The following is a 19579-nucleotide window of genomic DNA, read 5'->3' as shown; positions in this document are numbered from 1 at the left end:
ACATTCAATAAGTTTTGAAGTCATACAAATAATTATTTATCTGGCCCATGAGGGAACATGCTTTCATGAATAGTTCATTTTATTGATGTGCACTGAAAATCAAAACAAATTAATGTTGGTGAAGACATATGCTCAAAGAGTAATGTGATTTTGGTAAATAACACCGTTCCATTTAACCTAAATAGACGATGGAGAGAGATGCTTTATTTTATGAAACTTTCCTATCATGATCGAAGACCATTTGAATCACAGCCGAATTTTCAAATTGTGTGGGGTCCTTTTCAGCACTTTTCACCAGCGTTTATTCTATATACTTAATCACAGTTGTGATTCTCAAATGTTTGTCAAATGAAGGTATCTGTTCTTTACTAGCAAGTATTGAACAGAATTGTATGACGTATATGTGGCTTACCCTTAAACACTTTATATATTATTGTCTGCCACGCCTGCTTACTTTTCTTCCGAATAATAAAGTTGTTATTCTTATTTAAGGTAATCGGCATAGGGAGTAGCACAAGTGAACAAAAATGTCCACATAGGAATTATAATTCTTTTGCTTTTGAATCTCAGACTGCAGACTGCTCTTTCCAGTTTCAGGTTAACTGAAAATCTAAACTGTAACTAATGGCATTCTCCATGGATATGGGGATTTCTTTTCAAGAAACATCTTCTCTTAGTGCTATTTAATGTAACTACAAACAGCAAAGAGCGTGTGCATGTCAATGCCCTTTTGTCTCTCGAGATTGAAAGGCATTGATGCCGGAGCGCCGATACACCGCGTCCCAGAGGGGCCTGGCGCCAGTTGTTCAGGCGCTGTGTACTCCCTTTTACAGAAGCGCAGCATGGCCTAGCACTGTGCACAGCAGATTAAGAGGACGCAGCCGTAGGCTAGGCTTGCAGGTACGTGACACACTGCTTTACACTGGCTCAGCAGGGAGTGTGGGCAGCTTTTGTGCTTTGAAAAAAAAAAATCATTGTGACTTATCCGTCTAAATAGTCATTGCTTCTAATTGAACCCTTGTTTTTCAAAGGTTACTGTGCACTGTGGGCCCTGCACCCCGGACACACTTCAATGTCACGAGCAGCGTTTCTAATGGGAAAGGATCGACACAGTTCAGCACTTTCTCCTATGTGGTGAGATCTTCTTTATAGAATGAGAGGTGTGCAAGCTTGTTGTGTTGTTGTGCTTGCCTTCACACTGGTTGTTAGCTACTGGATTGACTTTAATGTGAATCACAAATCTTACCGAGGCTAATTTTCCCTTTTCTCTCAGAATCCTATGATAACCAGCGTCACCCCAAGATTTGGTCCGAAGTCAGGAGGCACCCTGCTAACTTTAATTGGAAATTACCTTGATAGCGGCCTATCAAGAGAGGTTTCTATTGGCAAAAATGTGTGTGCCATAAGAAGGTAATACATCACACAAGATGTTGTGTTATGCTATGCTATGTTATAGTATGCAATCATTATATGTTATTTTATGTGTTGCTGTGCTATGTTATGTTGTTTTATGATATGATATTCGTTTGTATATGGTGTACATTCTGCTGTTGGTACAGCCTTACAAATTTAAATGGGGTTAACTGGTACCTTCCCGTCCTAGTTTCAAGGATTGCGTTACTGACTGGTAACTTGTGTTCTTCTTGAGTTGTGGTAAGTAGTAGAAGTAATGAGGATAATTGATACTTACTTGCTGATACTTAAATGTGTTACAAGTTTGTTGAGTGTGGGCTAAGGAAGGTGATGCTTGCTAAATCAGTTACTTAACTTGTACATTGGCCAGCAGGTTGTGTGTGTGTGTGTGTATTAACCAGAAGTAATCTCAATTAATTGTCTGTGAAATTAAGCTGCTGTCTGGGCTGGACTGTGCTTGTTGACTGTTTTGAGTTCTGTTTTGTTCTCTATTGTTGTGCGATGGCATTCTCATGTAAAGATTACACTAATTGAATCCAATAGAAAAGAGTATGGCTGACATAAATTTTGTGTCTACATTAGGAGCGAAATCATCCGATTTGCAACTCTGTAGGTTTGCAGTTTTAAATAAAACAGGTAGCTTAAGAACTCTCTACTCAGAGTAAAATGTTTCTGCTGTGCCGCTCTCCCACCCACCCCTCTGTACTGGATGTAAGGTCCCAAGCCACTGACTCACTCCCCTGAGTTTGGTTGGCTTCCCCTCAGGCCCCCCCCTGACTTGCACCTCATACCCGCCGCTGTACTCTTGCGGGCACTTTCCAGACCTGGTCTGTACCTTAGCATTCCCCACTTCACCTTGCAGTAACCACTGGCTCCTGTTATCAGGTGAGTTTGGGAGGATAGCCGGCAATCATGATTGCCTGCTCCATGATGCTCCATCCACGGAAGATCATGGAGCAAGAAATCTTCAACAAAGGCAGTCTGGGTCTTTAAGCTTCCCCTCTGCAAACCAGACAAGTTAGTGAAAGGTTGTCTTCATGGAGTGCAAAGATTTCAATCTTTGCCTAACTACCTGAACAAAGTAAACACTCATTCAAGCTTTCATCCAGAATAAACACTTCTCCTGCCGCTATTCTATCAGATTTTAGTCAACACTAGAGCACAGGGACGTAACACAGGTCCCCGCAGACCCCGCGGTGCGGGGGCGGTGCTCTCCCTCCAGGGGGCCCCGTCAGTACCGCACTTCTGCTGGGGAGCTCTAGATTGAGTCCGGAGGGGGCCCCTTCACGTACCCTGCAGGGGCTAGAGCAGTCAAGGAAAGACCAACTTCAATTGCAGAAACCTGCAATTATCTACCTACAAACTAGTTATTAAGAATTGCAAAAAAAATACAGATGAAATATATAATTCTGCTGGTTCCAACCAGGGGTGAGTCACTATTTTAGGCGAACACCAGTCTATCCAATCCTCGATTAGCGTACCTCATTCTGGATGAATGATTACTGGCTGTCAAAAACCTCTTCATGGTGACAATAAAGCCATCCTGTCACCTCAGTAAATCTGGGTCTGAGTGAATTTCGCCCTGCTTGTTCTAAAATAGTTAAACATTTCCATTCGATTAACCCGAGATAAGCAAATTGTCCTCACACTTTAGCCAATATATTTCACCTTCGTGCTTGTTTGATATTAGATTACAATCTTGTACCATTAAAGAAGTACATCAGAACTCAAATAAGGCCCAAAGTGGATCGGTTGCATCCTTTTCCATTCATTTTGCTTCAATGCTAGAGTGGTTGGTAGAATGTTGGTTTATAATGTGCCTGTGCAGGACGAGTTTTGTTGTTGACATTGAGTACTCTCAACTGCATAATTCTTCCACTGCATTGTAAACATGATATGGAAATTCATCTTGCCATCAGATCTCATTCGGTAGGCCATAGGATGATTTATACCACCTGCTTAGAACCTTAATCCAACTGGTTCTTTAAGGAGGATTTGGGGCATATTCTTCCAGTATTAACTACACCAGCCAAGGATACTGTGTGATGGAGCAGTTTTTTGTTACATGAAATGCACACTTATTCCATTTTTTATCCTCACAAAACTAGGACTAGACCGTGACAACTTGATCAGCTTTCTTCCTTTTTAAGGACGAATATTGAAAATGCTTACTATCACCCAGCTTGAACACTGTCTTGAGGCCATTAATTACCAAATGTCTTTGCGCTACGTCTACTACTACAACTATATAACTTCTTTCTATAATTTCATTTGCAACAATAATAACACAAGTGATCTGTGGACCTCCTCTCTTGTTTTATCTAAACAGAGAGACTTGAGAAAACAGTTAATCAGATGTGATGAGGTTCAGTGATAGTGATAGAATATAATGTGGAAGATAATCAGCAAGCTATTGGGGAACCACATTCATTTTACACATTTGGCGGCCATAGAATTTACTCATTGACTGCAAACTGGTGAATGAGTCTTGTACCCAGGGATACATAACCACGCCTCTGTTGGTGACATCCAAGCTCAGCTCACTGTCATTGGATGGCAACATTACAGTTTTGTGTTTCCAATAAGTGCATGAATGCTACACAAAGGGAGCGTTTATCATCCTTGGTAATTTGACAAAAGCCTTTGAATGAATTGTTCATTCAATGCCTTGTGGATGCCTAGTGGATATGATTGATTGCAGAACTTGAGGGACTTGTCACGTCAAAGCCCCAAGTAGCATGTTTGATTCAAACCCAACACACAAAGTCATCATGATGCTAGTGACACTATCATCTACATCTGCCTATGTTTATCTTTGTCAATTCTGGCTGTCTTTCTAAGGACTCTATACCCGTGGAAGAGAATTGGCTGAAGTTGAATCCTGGCAAGAGAAGTCCTAATTGTTAGTTGTAAAAGACAATTTTAGGATGAGAAAGTTATAGTCAACAACACCTAGCTTTCTGTCCTGACCCACGCCACCCACTCCACTAACTAATGGGTCGCAGCATCATTCATTTTTACATTGTGCTTAAGAGAGCTAGCCACAGATCACAACTGCTGTCAGATCTCTGTATGGTCTGTGGGCTGCACTAGCTTTGGTCAGCTAACGACTTAAGAGTCATAGTTTCATGGCTTTCTGCCAGTGCATCTAAATTACGCAAATAGCCCTATGGAAACTTCCATCAACCTTAAAGAAAGGCCAATGTAGTGCAGAGTGCAGCAGCACGAACGTAAGTGTTTCAAGGTTTGTGATCGAAGTTATCTGTCTATGAGGATCCTGACTCAGCTCGAGAAGGCGTAAAATGTTTTGATATTTTGCACTTTGTATGCCCTCTTTATTTGACAAGTCATTTTGTCATCATATTTCAGATACGTCTCTATTAAGATTTACAGGCATAACTATACACCTCCATTTCAGGGTTCGGAACCCAAATTGGGTTACCATCACTGCTTTGGCATCACACATAAAATTGTGTTCACCCCAACAGCAGCTTTCTTGCATTCACAGTTCATCCAATGCTTTTCTTTGTAGTTAAAAAATTAATGCACTGTCTCGATAATTCATTAATTGCTTGGTTTGTATATAGTACTGCTTACCTCCAATTATCGTTGTAGAAGCTGTCTTGGTTAGTGTGTAATGCTTTGTAGTTTGTTAATTGTGTAAACTATCTTAGTGAACGTGTACATGCTTTGTAGTCCCTGTATTATATCACACCCCCATACGTGCTTGAGCATATTGCCTGTAAGCCTTTAGCTGAATCTATTCTCTGTTTTTACTTTGTGAGGACATTGTAGTTAGGATGGGGAAGTAAGCAGTGGTGTCTGTTGGTTTACAGGGCACAGTATGTGTGTTTGTGTTTATGCATGTATTTATGTGCCATTGGTATAGAACAAACCTAGCCTAAATGCAGCGGAGAATTATGCAGGGCAAGAAGTAGCTGGTTTGTTGACTGTTACTGCATCATTATGTAGTGATCCTTAAAGGGATGTTTCTTCATTTCTTTCCTGAATAGGAACACTGTTCAGGCAGTCATGATGCCTAGTCTTTTATTACAAATCCTTGATGCATAGATGGAAAAGACATTTTACCATGTTTTTTTCTCTTTTTCACTCTTTATGTGTCCAGTCTGATGTGATGGTGTCCTGGGTGTGGCTGTGCCAAGAGCCATCATAGTTGGAGAGCTTGTCAGTCACATCGGCGGGGCTGTAGACTGTGATAGCCTTGTAAATGATGCAGCAGGTTTTGAAGATGGTGTGGCAAAAGGAGAAAGTGGAGTTAGAATAGGATGGCGTGACGTGATCATATTTCTACAGGCCCACGATGAGATGTGCTGCGATGTCTAGGGTACCCTTATTGGGGACAAGTGTGGTGTTTGGGTGGAAATGGAGCAGGGCACATCTAACATTCATATGTGAGAGTACGCAGGCTTGAACAGGAATTCTGATGTGGCTTCCTGGGAGGAATTGTTTCACATTCCTCAGTGTAGAGAGCAGTTACCAAACATCTATGTTTTCTTGGCAATGCATTCCTTAAGGGTAAGGTTGGAGTAGTCCTTATTCCCGGTCACCGCACACTCTCTTATGACGAGGGTGGATAGATCTCTCAATAGATGTTTTAATTGGGGAAAACATGCCACAACAAATCTCTTTCCAGATTTTTATTGAATGGGACCAACCTGCACACTATATGGTGCCCTGTAGTTCAACTGGCGGGCTCTCCTTTTCCTGGACGTGGATCACTGTGCAGTTCAGGGGCTGCTGGATCTGTTTGGAAGAAAGTTTAGAGGAGCCCAGTTTCTGGAGGTGTTTGTCTGTGTGCCTTTATAGTCTTCAAACATAAGACTTATAGAATGCTATGATTACGAATGGTAATCCCCATTACTCTTAGTCCTACTCGTCCTCGACCCAGTCATCACTCATGAGGTATTCCACACGACAGGAAACAAAACAGGAAACGCTTTTAGGCTCCATCCCCCTCCTGCCAGGTGTTATATCACTACCAACCACCAGAAGCACATCCTGACACACCAAGCAACAAAGGCCTGGACAGGGAGGGAGGGCGGGAAGTATGACTGGGTCGAGGACGTGTAGGACTAAGAGTAATGGGGATTACCATACGTAATCATAGCATTACCTCTACGTCCCTCGTCCTCGACCCAGTCATCACTCATGAGGCATACCAAAGCAACGCCCAAACAGGCCTTTGACAACCCAAAAACAGCAAACACAGACTAGACACAAAGGAGTGCAGCAAGTGTAAAAGTTTAATACACAAACAGAACTCAGAGCGGAGGGGGAACCCCCACAGCTTGCAACACCCCACGACCAAAATTGGTCCGGTCATGTGGTAAATAAATAATTAATTACCGGTTCTATTTTTTAATACAGTGAATGAAACAGATAGCTCAATAAATAAGAGTCAGGATTCGAGGTATCTTGAGTCTACAGGCTTTTAATCAGGCATAAAGGACAGGAACATGACAGCCTGTACGGGAATAGAATGAAGGCAGCTGCCGGGGAATGGAAATCGGGGCTTGGGCAACTTTCAGTAACAGTTCACAGTATATATATCAAAACAATTGCATTACATTCAATACAGTAGGCGTAGCAGTAGGCGTTTCTTGTAGCAGTTGCGAAAGATAAGGGTAAAATGATGTAACAAGAAGGCGTGTACAGGGCGTATACATAGACATGTGATGTAAACGTAACAGAAGTGTCATAAACGGGGCGGAAACATGGAGGGGGCTACCTGAGCAGCTGGGACCTTTAACCTAGTGGTGCGCGCAAACGGGCAATGACGTGTTACCAGGGAGAACTGGGGGCTATGACTTCTGCGCTAGAAGAGGAGACTAAAGTCTGGAGTGTCAGAGCGACATGTACCTAAGACATATCTGGTATCTGGTGTTTGGAGTACATATTGATAGAATCCAAAAGTTATCAGGGCAAAGGCTACTAGACACTAAGACTGGTGCGTGCATAATTCTACATGTATTGCGTGTACGAGGTATATTCTATGAATATTAATACAGTATTTCTCTTACATGGAGACATAAAGGCTAGACCATGACGGAAACTATTGATGCGATGCAGTAGCTTAGGAATGCAGAGAAGGAGGGCTGGACTGATAACTAGAATCATAGCATACTCTTGGCAGACTGGCAGGCAGAGCCAGGCCGAGCCGGGCACTGTGAGGCAGAAAGTAAGCGAAGGGTCAGGGATGCAGGTGGGGGCTGTATCGCTCCTCGGAGAGGGTTGAGGAGACAGGAGCTGAATCCGGTGTCCGGGCCATTTTGAGGCCTAGAAACGGAGACAATTCAATGGGTTAACGTGCACACTGTAAAATGTAGCAACGTAGGTTTACATAAGCCTAATATTCGTTGCTTTCACGAGAACTGGAAACTGGCATACTAGAAATGGACACAACTGTAATTGCGTCTTTAATCGCTCATAGGGGGATATACATGCATATCGATCATGCACATATAGCATAATATGGGGAACACGTAGGCACATACAACATGGCAAAATTTACTTTTCCACATTCCCTCCTTGTGCCCTACGTTTCCATCAGGAAACATCAATATTCATGATACCATCTATCATTTCATATAGCATCATTTGCTCGTCTCGATTTGTCTTGGAACGGGATTTAGGACTAGGAATACAAGAGGTAGCACACATGCCGCAAATCGCAGGGCCACATTGTATACAGAGGCAGCAACTGAATATGATCATTACTGCAATACCTAGGAATGACAATACTTTCCATCCCCAGGCAGATATGATACTCCAAAGCCAACCGGACCATGTCCAGGTGCCTGGATTCTGGTGTAACTGATCGGCAATTTTATGAAGTCTGGTTATAGCTGAATAAACAGACGGCGCGTTATTAGGAATGAAAATGCAGCAACTAGGTTCTGGTTAACCTACGTATTAACTTACTATTCTGGATAGGTCCTATAAAGAAGAAGAAACCTTTATTGAAGTCTTGATACTGTTCTAGAGTAGTTTCAGTTTGATCGACAATCGGGGACTCGATCTCCCTTCTATGTCTGGTGTGCACTAGATGTGTGTTTCTGTGATAATCGGATGGGGCTAGAAAAACTGGTGGCAGTAGGAAGGCAATATAACATGTTCCATCCCAATCGAGGGGCAGACGAACATATGCGGTCTGACCACAAACAAAATAAGAATGACGTGAGGCTTTGAAGATAGATTTCCCACTGTCACTATACTCGACAATAGTAGTACAATCACTATGTCCTACATGTGCGGAACCATTCTTTCTGACACATAATTCGCCTTTGACTGGTAGTACTGAAATAGCAGGCAAATCTGGAGTAGTATCGGACTGAACATTCAGGACCATGAAATTCGAAGAAAAATTACCTAAATCATACACTTCATATTCTAGATCTAACCCTGTTCTATGGGAAAGACCCTGCTTGTCTGGAAAACATGTTCTATTCAGAAGGGACATATCATTAGAGGATGACGTTAACGTGGACCATGCTCCACACGAACCATTATGTGAAAACGGATAAGGAAAGAGTGGCAGAACTCCCTTCGGTGTCTGGAAAGGGGGAAGTCGACCACACACCCAACAATTAGTGGCATTGCTGGTCTGGTGTGAATAGTGTAACATTCGGATGAATGTGTTATTACGCATAGCGAGACGATAGGATAGCTCGTGAGGAGGCAGATCACTAAATGTGTGCTCTACTGTAGCATTAGAAAATATATGTACATGTGAAATTGGAAAACATAAATGTAATGCATAACTTGTGCAGGTAACCATAAGACTCAAAAATAATAGAAAACATAGAACAATAATACATCTTTTAGAGTTTCGACTAACTCTCTCACTGTGGGGGTCTATCTCATACATGTCAGGAACCTGTCTAACCGTTTCACCCGAGAGGGACTTAGACAATTAAACTGGCTGACTTATTTTACTAGACCGGAGTTTCTCTTTATACTCCTGCTGCGGAGTTTTCTCTAACAGGGGAGGCTTGAGTTCAGAGTCTGTTTTTAGGCAGTCTTTAGGAATAAGGTAGTCCTTAGCAAAAGTATTTTCTCGTAATCCATGAAACTTCTTTATATGGCTCAGGTGGACCCACCCCTTCCTGCCTTCAAGTTTAACAGCGGTCCTTGTTGTTAGCAAGATCATGCGAGGCTCCTTCCAGCGGGGCTCCAGCGGACTTGAACGATCAAAATTTCGGACGAATACGTGATCACCGGGAACGACCTCATGCGGTTTCACCTCGGTGTGGTCTGGAAATGCGGCGGCAACCTGTGAACGACAAGAGTGTAGTGCAGACATCAAGGAAGCTAGGTAATCTGTCAGCATATTACTGGAAACATCTGTAATACTGCAGGGTCTAGGTGTACCCCACATGTTTGGGGGGCGTCCGAATACGACCTCATACGGGGACAGACCTGATCTAGAATGTGCAACCATCCTCATATAGAACAGAGCAACTGGCAGAGCTACTAGCCAGTCTACACCTTTTTCTCTACATACTTTTGCTATGCGGATTTTCAAAGTTTGATTATGTCTCTCTACGAGACCGGCTGCTTCAGGATGGCGTACACAATGGAACTTCCACTGGTACCCTAACAGAAGGGAAACATGTTTCATAAGCTCGGATGAGAATGGCTGGCCGTTATCTGAATACACGACCCTAGGGAGTCCATAGCGGGGAAAGAACTCACGAACCAACTGCCTGGCAGTGGTCGCGGCTGTATAATCTGGAACTGGATATGCTTCTGTCCACCTGGACAAAGCACATACAACTACGAGGACATACTTGAAACCTCGACATCGCTCCATCTGAATATAATCCATCTGGAGGACTTCAAAAGGGTGGTCAGGAGGTTGGAATCCACCTTGTTCCACCGGGACACTTTTACCTGGGTTGAACTGACAACATATCATGCAGGTACGGACTTTCTGCTTGGCTGCAGCTCGTAAGTGCTTGTTGAACCAAAGGTTCTGAATACTGTCTAACATAGCTTTTTCTCCTAGATGTGCTGGACTATGTGCGGTATTAATAATGACTTGAACCATAGAGTCGGGGAGAAACCATGTGGCTTTTCCCTTCGTCAACCATCCTTGATCTGTCTGGACCCCTCCTTGTTCGGACCATTTCTTGATTTCTTCAGGAGTAGCATGTAACTGTATGTCTATGACATCTTGTGTAGGGTCCTTAACTGTCATACAAGTAGTCTGATCTTGAGTGAATGTCTGTGTCGTGTTAACTGGAATGTCTGGAATCTGAGCTGTAAGCTTGGCTGTTCGATCTGCTAGATCGTTACCTTGGGAAATGATGTCAGTGACTTTCGTATGTGCCTTGCACTTCATGATAGCGATAGCTGTCGGTAAATGTATTGCATCTAACAGAGCTTGAATGAGGAGACCATGCTGAATCTTGGTTCCATGAGAAGTCATAAAACCTCGTTCTTGCCAGAGCACTCCAAAGTCGTGTACGACTCCGAATGCATAACGTGAATCTGTGTATATGTTTACTTTCAGGTTCTTGGCACGTATGCAGGCTTGGGTCAGAGCTACCAGCTCTGCTGCTTGAGCAGACAGGGTGTCAATACAATGTGTTTCTATAACTTCGGTGTCAGTAGTCACTGCATACGCGGCTACTAGTTCTCCTGCACTCGTTCTCATACATGAACCATCCACATAAAGTGTCAGGTCAGGATCAGGTAATGCAATATCTGTCAAGTCTTGTCTTGGCTTTGTCATAGTGTTAACAACTTCCACACAGTCATGTGTGGCAGGATTTGAAGTAACTGACGGTAACAGTGTAGCAGGATTTAGAATGTTGCAGCGTCTGATTTCTATGTGTGGCTGGAACAGTGTAAGTTCATAACCTGTTAAACGTGCAATTGTCAAGTGCTGAGTCTGTGTTCGGTTTACAAGAACTTCCACGGAGTGTGGAACTTGTACTGTCAGGGAATGTCCTAACACTATGGAATCACTTTGTCTGATAGCTAGAGCTGTGGCTGCAACTGACTTGAGGCACGCAGGCAGAGCCTGGGCCACTGGATCTAATGTGCTCGAAAAATAAGCACAGGGCTTGTATTGTCCTGCTTGATCTTGTGTGAGAACAGATAATGCAGTACCATCACGTTCTGTAACAAAAAGTGTAAAAGGCTTACTGTAGTTGGGTGTTGCTAGAACAGGTGCTTGACATAAGGCTTTCTTTAATTCATTGAAAACAAGTGTATGTTCCTGGGTCCAAGGGAGGACAGTCGATACGGCTGCCTCCTGTGTCGTTAACTGTCTTGGCTAGAAATGCATACTGAGGAATCCATTGTCTGCAGTAAGAAGTAAGGCCGATAAAAGCTCGTACCTCCTTCTGTGTCTTGGGCTGTGGAAGACTCGCTATTAACTGGATACGGTCAGGTGTCAACTGCCTACCCCACTTGGACAGCAAGTGTCCCAAGTATACCACTTGCTGGACACAGAATTGTAATTTGGAAGGGGACACCTTGTGCCCCTGCTCGGCCAGGAAATACAGAACTGTAAGTGACGCACGCTCGCAGTCACGTTCAGAACGGGCTGTGATCAGTAGATCATCGACATACTGGAGCAGGGCAGTGTCAGTTGGCATGCGGATATTGTCTAGTTGTCTCTTAAGTGCTTGACTGTAAATACTAGGACTTTCTGTAAAACCTTGAGGAGCTCGTGTGAATTTATAGCTTCTTCCATTTAAACAGAAACCGAAAAGGTACTGGCTGTCTGGATGAATGGGGACACTGAAAAATGCATTCTTGAGATCGATAACTGTGAAAAATGTAGCTTCAGAATCAATGACTGTCAAAAGGGATGAAATATCTGGGACTACTGGATACTGAGGTATGATACATTTATTAAGCTCTCGAAGGTCAATCACTAATCGATATACTGGGGGTGCATTTGGATCAGTACGTTTCAGGACTGGAATGATAGGAGAATTACATACATTGGAGTCAGTTTCTACAACCACTCCTTGAGCAATAAGTTCATCAATAATTCTGGATAAGGCTGCTACAGCCTCAGATGGCAATTTGTACTGTCTGATTCGTGGCAAAACTATACCTTGCTTGAGAGTCACTCGATGGGGTGTGATATGCATACAACCTACATCAGTTGGACCTTGCGCCCATAAATGCTGTGGTACATTCAATAATCTTGGATCAAAATCACGCAATACATAATGACCTTTAAAGTCTCTCAAAAACAAACGGACCCCTTCTGGGGAACAGCAAATAACTGCTCCTAATTCTTTTAATGTCTTGATGCCTAACACATTTTCTGGACATGATTTCGTGAGTAACAAATCAGTAGTTCGGGACAAGGGACCAACTTCTAGAGTAACTGGTTTCGAAATTTCATTAACAATTGGCTTCCCTGAAAATCCAAGGGAAATATTTTTAGAGCCTGAGAGCGGAGCCCCTGGAACCTCGTCATGACTGATAGTAGTCCTACTTGCCCCTGTATCAATCAAAAACTTTCTGTCTTTCCCTAATACTTGACTGTGTACATAGGGACCCTCTTGATCTACAGGTATCTCGATGAGAGGCAATCTTACCTCCCTCTCTAGGCTGTTTCATGAATACGGCTGATAATCTGGATACTCTGTCTGAGCATACTGTTACATCTGCTGTGTAACGTGCTGTGTGGCAGCTATAGGCTGCGGTGCTGTAACTGTCTGTTGTGCATTCTGTGGTGACTGAGAAGTCTGTGAAACTTGTTCTTGTCTAGGCGGACGTGGTCTCTCTTTAGTCTTACCAGTAGCTATGTTGTGTTTCAGAACTGCACACTCGTTTATAAAATGACCTGGCTGTTTACAGTAATTGCAGGTCCCTTTAACGGGAGCTGTAGGATGACTGGCTTGATTCGGACCCCTCTTCTGACTGTCTTGTGGAACAGATTGTGCAACTAATACTTTCATTTTCGTGTCTTTCATACGTCTTCTTTCGTGTTCTTGCTCTTCCCTGATTCTGTTCTGGTGATACTGGAGCATTTGAAGCATCTGTGACGGAGTATTAGCTTGCCAGGTACTTTCGACTTTCAATACTCGATTTTTAACTTGTGGACTTGAATTCTCGACTAGTTTGGTAACAAAAAGATGAGGGTACGATTCACTACTTGTTTTCAGACCACTGTTAATAATAAAACATTTTTCGAATCTAGAATAAAAATCACTAGTGTCTTCATCCTGTTTCTGTTTACAGGCTGAGATTGCATCCCAGTCTTCCTTTTTCGTGGCTAGTAATCTTGGCAAAACTTGTATCAATAACTCGGGTAATTCTTTAACTTTACCCCCAAGACCGGTACCTGGTACTCGTGAATTTTCTTCAGCTTCTAGAGCTGCCCAATCAATCTTTTTCTCTCCCACCTCCCATTCTTTTTCCTTGAGTTTTTCATATACCCCTGCGGGCAACAGAACTTTTAACATTTTAATGATATCAGGATACGTGTATTCTCCCATACGGAGCATGTCTTTTAATTCACGGTGGAACCCTGCTGGGTCTTTATCGTGACAGGGAATTAACTTTTTCATCTCTAAGAGTTCCATCTTTGTGATAGGGGTGTAAACAAATACTCGTTCTAGTTCACCACCCGCTGTCCTAACTGGGTGTACTTCTCGTAACGGATGCTGTCTATCTATGCAAAATGATTTACTTTCTGGAGGTGAAACATGAACAAAATGTGGATTTAAAAACGTTCGATATTTGTGGCGCTGTTCTAGAATGATACTAATTAAATCAGTACCTAAACCTCTCCATCTATACTGGAGTAACTCGTTCAATACATCATGTAACGGACCTGGATCAGAATGCTGTCCCTCATACAGTGTAATGAGGTGCTGGATCATATACATACCCACCAGTCGCTGCTCGGCTGGGGGCAGTTTCAGAAACATTTGTGCCACTATTTCGTCTGGAAAAGTGGTAGAATCAGTAGTCCACCGGACTGCTGATCGGGCTAATTCTTGTTCATGCATGGTACTAAGCTCACTATAACCTATTTGTGATTTCAGAATGTGATCGGTAGCTTGGAATACTTGCTCAAGAGAACCTTGTTCTGGTGCTGGAGGAGGGAAAACTTTCTTGTATTCTAGGCGTGAATGTCGGTCGGGAAGTCTAGTTCTACCTACGTACGCTATTCTGGAGGGATTCTCGTCGTCTACCTCTTCATTATCAGAGTTGTCTTCTTTCTCGGTTACTTGTGCTGCTTCTCGTTTCTCGTGTAACTTTATTATTTCCCTACGGATTTTCTTGTACATACTCTCTATACAGTTCTGTGTCTTGTGTCTTCCCTCGGCTATATGGTCACTCCACCTGGTCAGAACTTTCATTTCTTCCGGATCTTTATCCGGATAATCTTGTTCTCTTATTAAACAATTTATTAGAAACTTTAAAAGCATGAGCTGAATCTCGACTTTTCTTTGAATCATGGCGTCGCGAACACTTTCTGGATCTACTCCTGTACGGATAAAACGATATATTCTGTCTAGATAACCTTTCATATTGGGCAGGGTGTCCAAATATTCGGTCACCCGTCTTACACGCAATGAATATATGACCATATTACCATCGCCTGAAACTGGATCATAACGGCATTCAGTAAGTGCTCGCTTGATATCTGTAAATGTCTGAATTTTTGGCGAACGCTGTAACGCTCGTTCATGTAGCTCAAGTATCCGTAAGTAAGCTGAATCCGGTGTCCGGGCCCTTTTGAGGCCTAGAAACGGAGACAATTCAATGGGTTAACGTGCACACTGTAAAATGTAGCAACGTAGGTTTACATAAGCCTAATATTCGTTGCTTTCACGAGAACTGGAAACTGGCATACTAGAAATGGACACAACTGTAATTGCGTCTTTAATCGCTCATAGGGGGATATACATGCATATCGATCATGCACATATAGCATAATATGGGGAACACGTAGGCACATACAACATGGCAAAATTTACTTTTCCACAGTCAGACAGGGTATAATTCAACCTGTAGTGCCTCACAAAAGTGGACTCAGAGGCCCAGGTCCCAGCACGACAAATCTCATCAAGAGACACACCATGGAAAGCAGCCCAGGAGGCAGACACGCCCCGAGTGGAACGCGCCTGAACCCCCGCTGGACAAGGCAAAGCAGCACCACGATAGGCAAGAGTGATGACAGCCTTAATCCAACGACCCAAGGTGAGCCTGGAAGCAGCCTTACCCCGACCAGCCAAACCAAAGGTGACAAAGAGAGAGTCAGAGGAGCGAAAATCCCCAGAACGAGCCACATAAATAGACAAGGCACGCTTCAGGTTCAAAGAATGAAGCAACAGCTCAGAAGGAGAAGGGCACAAAGAAGGAAGAACCAACTCCTGGGAGGAATGGAAACGGGAGCGGACCTTGGGGACAAAACCAGGATCCAAAGAGAGCACAACATCGTCATCCAGAAAACGCAAAAACGAGGGGGAACAACGCAAGGCCGTAAGTTCACCCAACCGCCTCGCAGAAGTTATGGCCACCAGAAAGGCCACCTTGTAGGACAGAAACTTAAGGTCCACAGTCTCCAAAGGCTCAAAGGGGGAAGACTGCAAAACACCCAACACCAAAGAGAGATCCCAAGGCGGAACCAGAGAACGAACAGAAGGGGAAGTAAGAGAAAAACTACGAAACAGCCGAGACACCAAAAGGCCATCAGAAGCAAGAAAGGAATCGGGGTCCCGGAAGGCCCGGATAGCAGCCCACTGACCACGCAAGGTAGACACAGCAAAACGCTTCTGAAAACCATCCAGAAAAAACTGAAGGATAGAAGACACAGGGCAAGAGGTAGGAGACAAACCAGAAGAGGAACACCACCCCGAGAAAGAAGACCAGTGCTTCGAGTAAGAAGACAAAGTAGACGGCCTACGAGAGGCCTGCATCACAGAAATGATGTGGTCGGGCAGACCACGGACCCCAAGAGACAACCGTCCAACCTCCAGGCCGCCAAGGAGAGGGGAACCAGAAGAGGGGACGGGGACCTCAGAGGAGAGGGGTAGCGGGGTAGAAGCCAAGGGGGGCCCACCGCTAGGCCCAGCAGCAGAGGAAACCAGGACCTCCTCGGCCAGTGCGGAAGAACAGCCACAACCTGAGCCCCCTCCCGCTGAACCTTCAGCAAGAAGGCAGGAATCAGAGGAAAGGGAGGAAAGGCATAAAGAAGCCAAGGAGGCCACCGGAGAGACAAGGCATCCACTCCCCAGGCGCCCACCTCCGGAGACCTCGAGCAGAACAGGGGAACCAGGGCATTGGACCGGGAGGCGAACAAGTCCAGACAAGGAGTCCCGAACCTCAGGCAAATCAGGCGAAAAGTCCGGGGGGCCAAGCATCTCCAGAATAAGGCGTTTTATCCTATCATCATCTACCCCCTTGGCACGCTTCACAGGAGGAGGAGAGGAGCCCCCACCGGAATCCGAGGAAGAAGGAGGCACAGGAGAGGAATGCTTCCTCTTGCGATGGTGTTTGCCCATGACGAAACAACCAAAGCACAAAACAGGAACAAAGGAAACACCACAAGAGCACACAAACACCACCCCCCAGAGCACATATAAAGAAAAATGGGCACACCCCAATTAACCCCCCACAGGGAGGACCGGGATAGGCCCAACACACCGACCTGGATGCAAGGCCCTACCCCCCCACCAACCAACAGGCCAGGCTGGAGAAGAGGGAGGGAGAGAAATACCAAAAGTGCAGTTGCGCGCCAAAACGAAGCACAACTGACCTGCCACCAAAAACGGAAGGTCCAAGAAAGAAGCGGGAAGCAGGGGTGCCGAAAACGCCCAGGACCCGCGACGGGGCAGCAAAAACCATCCGGAGCACCGGAGCGCCCGGAGCCCACCCGGGCGCCCGGCCATTGCAAGGTCAGGCAGTGAATGCGCAACCGCGCATGCGCGAACCACGCATCGCGAGAGGAGGCCGGGCAAACCAGCAACGAGGACGCCCGGCCTCTAGGAAGCAGCGCCGACACAGAAACCCACCGGGAAATGCCGGGAACTGCACCGGGAGCCTCCAGGGACACATCAAAACGCCCTCGCCCCCACAGCACAGAGAACCAGAACGTGGGGGGGGGGTCGGAAAAGAGCGTGCACAGAAAACAGCGCTCATAACCAAGCACCCCTCATGGAAGAAAAACACCCTCGGGCCCCCACAACCACAGAGAGGCCCGGAGGGAGGGGTCAGGGGGGAAAGAACACCCCGAGGAGGGGCGCGCAGAGGCAGACCAGCGCACCCAACCCCTACCTGAAAGCCAGAAAACACAGGAGTCCTGGAACGAAGAAGAAGCAGGAAGACCAGGGAAGCCCAGCAGCCCAGGTCAACCCATCCAAGGGCAGGAGAAAGGGAAGCCCAGCAGCCCCACTCCAAAGAATCACACGAAGGTCCATGGGAGCCTCCCAGAGCCCAGCAGAGGAGGAACCACAGGACAAAAGATGGAGGTAAGTGCCCGGCACCCACCCCAGCGTCTCCCATCAAGTAAACCAGCGACAGGAAACAAAACAGAATGTGCTTCTGGTGGTTGGTAGTGATATAGCACCTGGCAGGAGGGGGGGTGGAGCCTAAAAGCGTTTCCTGTTTTGTTTCCTGTCGTGTGGAATACCTCATGAGTGATGACTAGGTCGAAGACGAGGGACGTAGAGGTAATGGAATTTTATTATCTGTTATATTAGATCTGGAGTGATAGAGTGATAGAGCATGCTCTGGCAGATTTATTTTGATTTTGTACGACTTTAACATAAATGTTTTGAGTGCCCCTGAATAAACACAATAATTTAAGCAGCAAGCACCAAGTCCCCTGTGATTTCGAACTGGTAGTTGAGCTGGAAGAGTATAAGAACTCTCCTGAGCAGCATTAAATGACAATGAATGCCCTTTACTACGATGATGATTGGTGGAGCAAGGGAGACAAGCGAGGGTTCTTAGCTTTGAGTTTTCTTGAACTGTAAATTTTGAAGTCCCTTCCATTTAATTCTTTAAAAAAATGTTTGTTGTGTGTAAGGCTGCTGTTAGTTTCAACGTTACATGTCATTGCTTTGTACCTAGACATCACCTACATACTCCTGAGTGACAAAGCACTCTGGAAAACTCCTAAATAAATAAAGTCATACAATCCTATAGGGACAGGTAGTACTTTTTATTCGGCCCCTCATAAAAGTATAGCCAGATTAGACTACTTCTTAGTCTCCAGTCCATTAGTATCAGAACTAAAAATAGAAATATTACCTCGAGTTTCCTCAGATCATAATCCACTGGTGTTGACTATCTCCCGGAACCACAATATTAGTCACAAAGAGTACTATTGGACATTTGAAAGAGGGTTGCTCAGAGAAGATGACTATGTTTGCAGAATGAAGGTATGGATTACACAGTTCTGGGAGGTAAACAGAGGTACGGCAACTGCAGGCATGGTTTGGGATGCATTCAAAGCAGGGGTAAGGGGGGAAACACTGGCTTATACTCTACATAGGAGTAAAAAGGAGAAAATGGAGTCAGCCAGTAGGCTACAGGATTTAAGGAACCTAGAACAACAGCTTATCCAGCATGTTATAAATCAAGAACCTCTTGAGCAGGTCTTACTAGAAATAGAATTGAAGAAGGCAGAAACTGGGGAAAGATTAGCTAATAAAGCTGCGGCTAATTATTTGGCAAAAAAAGAAAAGTGTTACGAGTTCAACGAGAGGGTTGGACACATGCTCGCAGTGCGTATTAGACAAGACCTGGCAGCTGGGGAAATTAAAGAAATTAAGAATAAATGTGGGAAGGTTGTAACCAAGGTGGAAGAGGTGAGGGAGGTGTTTAGAGAGTTTTATTCTGAATTATATGATCAAGCCGTGAGTAGTAAGGGAGACGAGATAGAGGACTATTTGGCTGGTATCCCACACAAGGAACTGTCCTTGGAAGATAAAGAGACTCTAGAGGCACCACTAATGCTGTGTGAACTACATAATGTAGTATCAAAACTCCCCCTGGGGAAGGCCGCAGGACCTGACCAGATACCGGCAGAATTTTATAGGACGTTTTGGGATACACTAGGGATAGACATGTTGGAAACTTTAAGGCATGCACAGATAGGGGAGAATACACCACAGTCATGGGCTGGTGCAAGTATAGTAGTCATTTTAAAGAAGAA

The 19579-nt window shown here is 44.6% G+C and overlaps 1 protein-coding gene across 1 annotated transcript in view; it reads left to right on the top strand.

Moving 5' to 3' along the window:
- Positions 1-19579, top strand: part of MET (MET proto-oncogene, receptor tyrosine kinase) — a 422785-nt gene that overhangs the window by 264751 nt on the left and 138455 nt on the right. The window contains exons 7-8 of the mRNA XM_078674354.1: positions 1032-1134; positions 1274-1410. Coding sequence (XP_078530480.1) covers positions 1032-1134; positions 1274-1410 — 240 coding nt within the window. The remainder of the gene's footprint in view (positions 1-1031; positions 1135-1273; positions 1411-19579) is intronic.

This window comes from Lissotriton helveticus, chromosome 1_1 (genome assembly GCF_964261635.1).
Source record: "Lissotriton helveticus chromosome 1_1, aLisHel1.1, whole genome shotgun sequence".
Classification (NCBI taxonomy): domain Eukaryota; kingdom Metazoa; phylum Chordata; class Amphibia; order Caudata; family Salamandridae; genus Lissotriton; species Lissotriton helveticus.
Note: the sequence above shows the minus strand (reverse complement) of the source record. Positions and strands in the feature narration are given on the sequence as shown.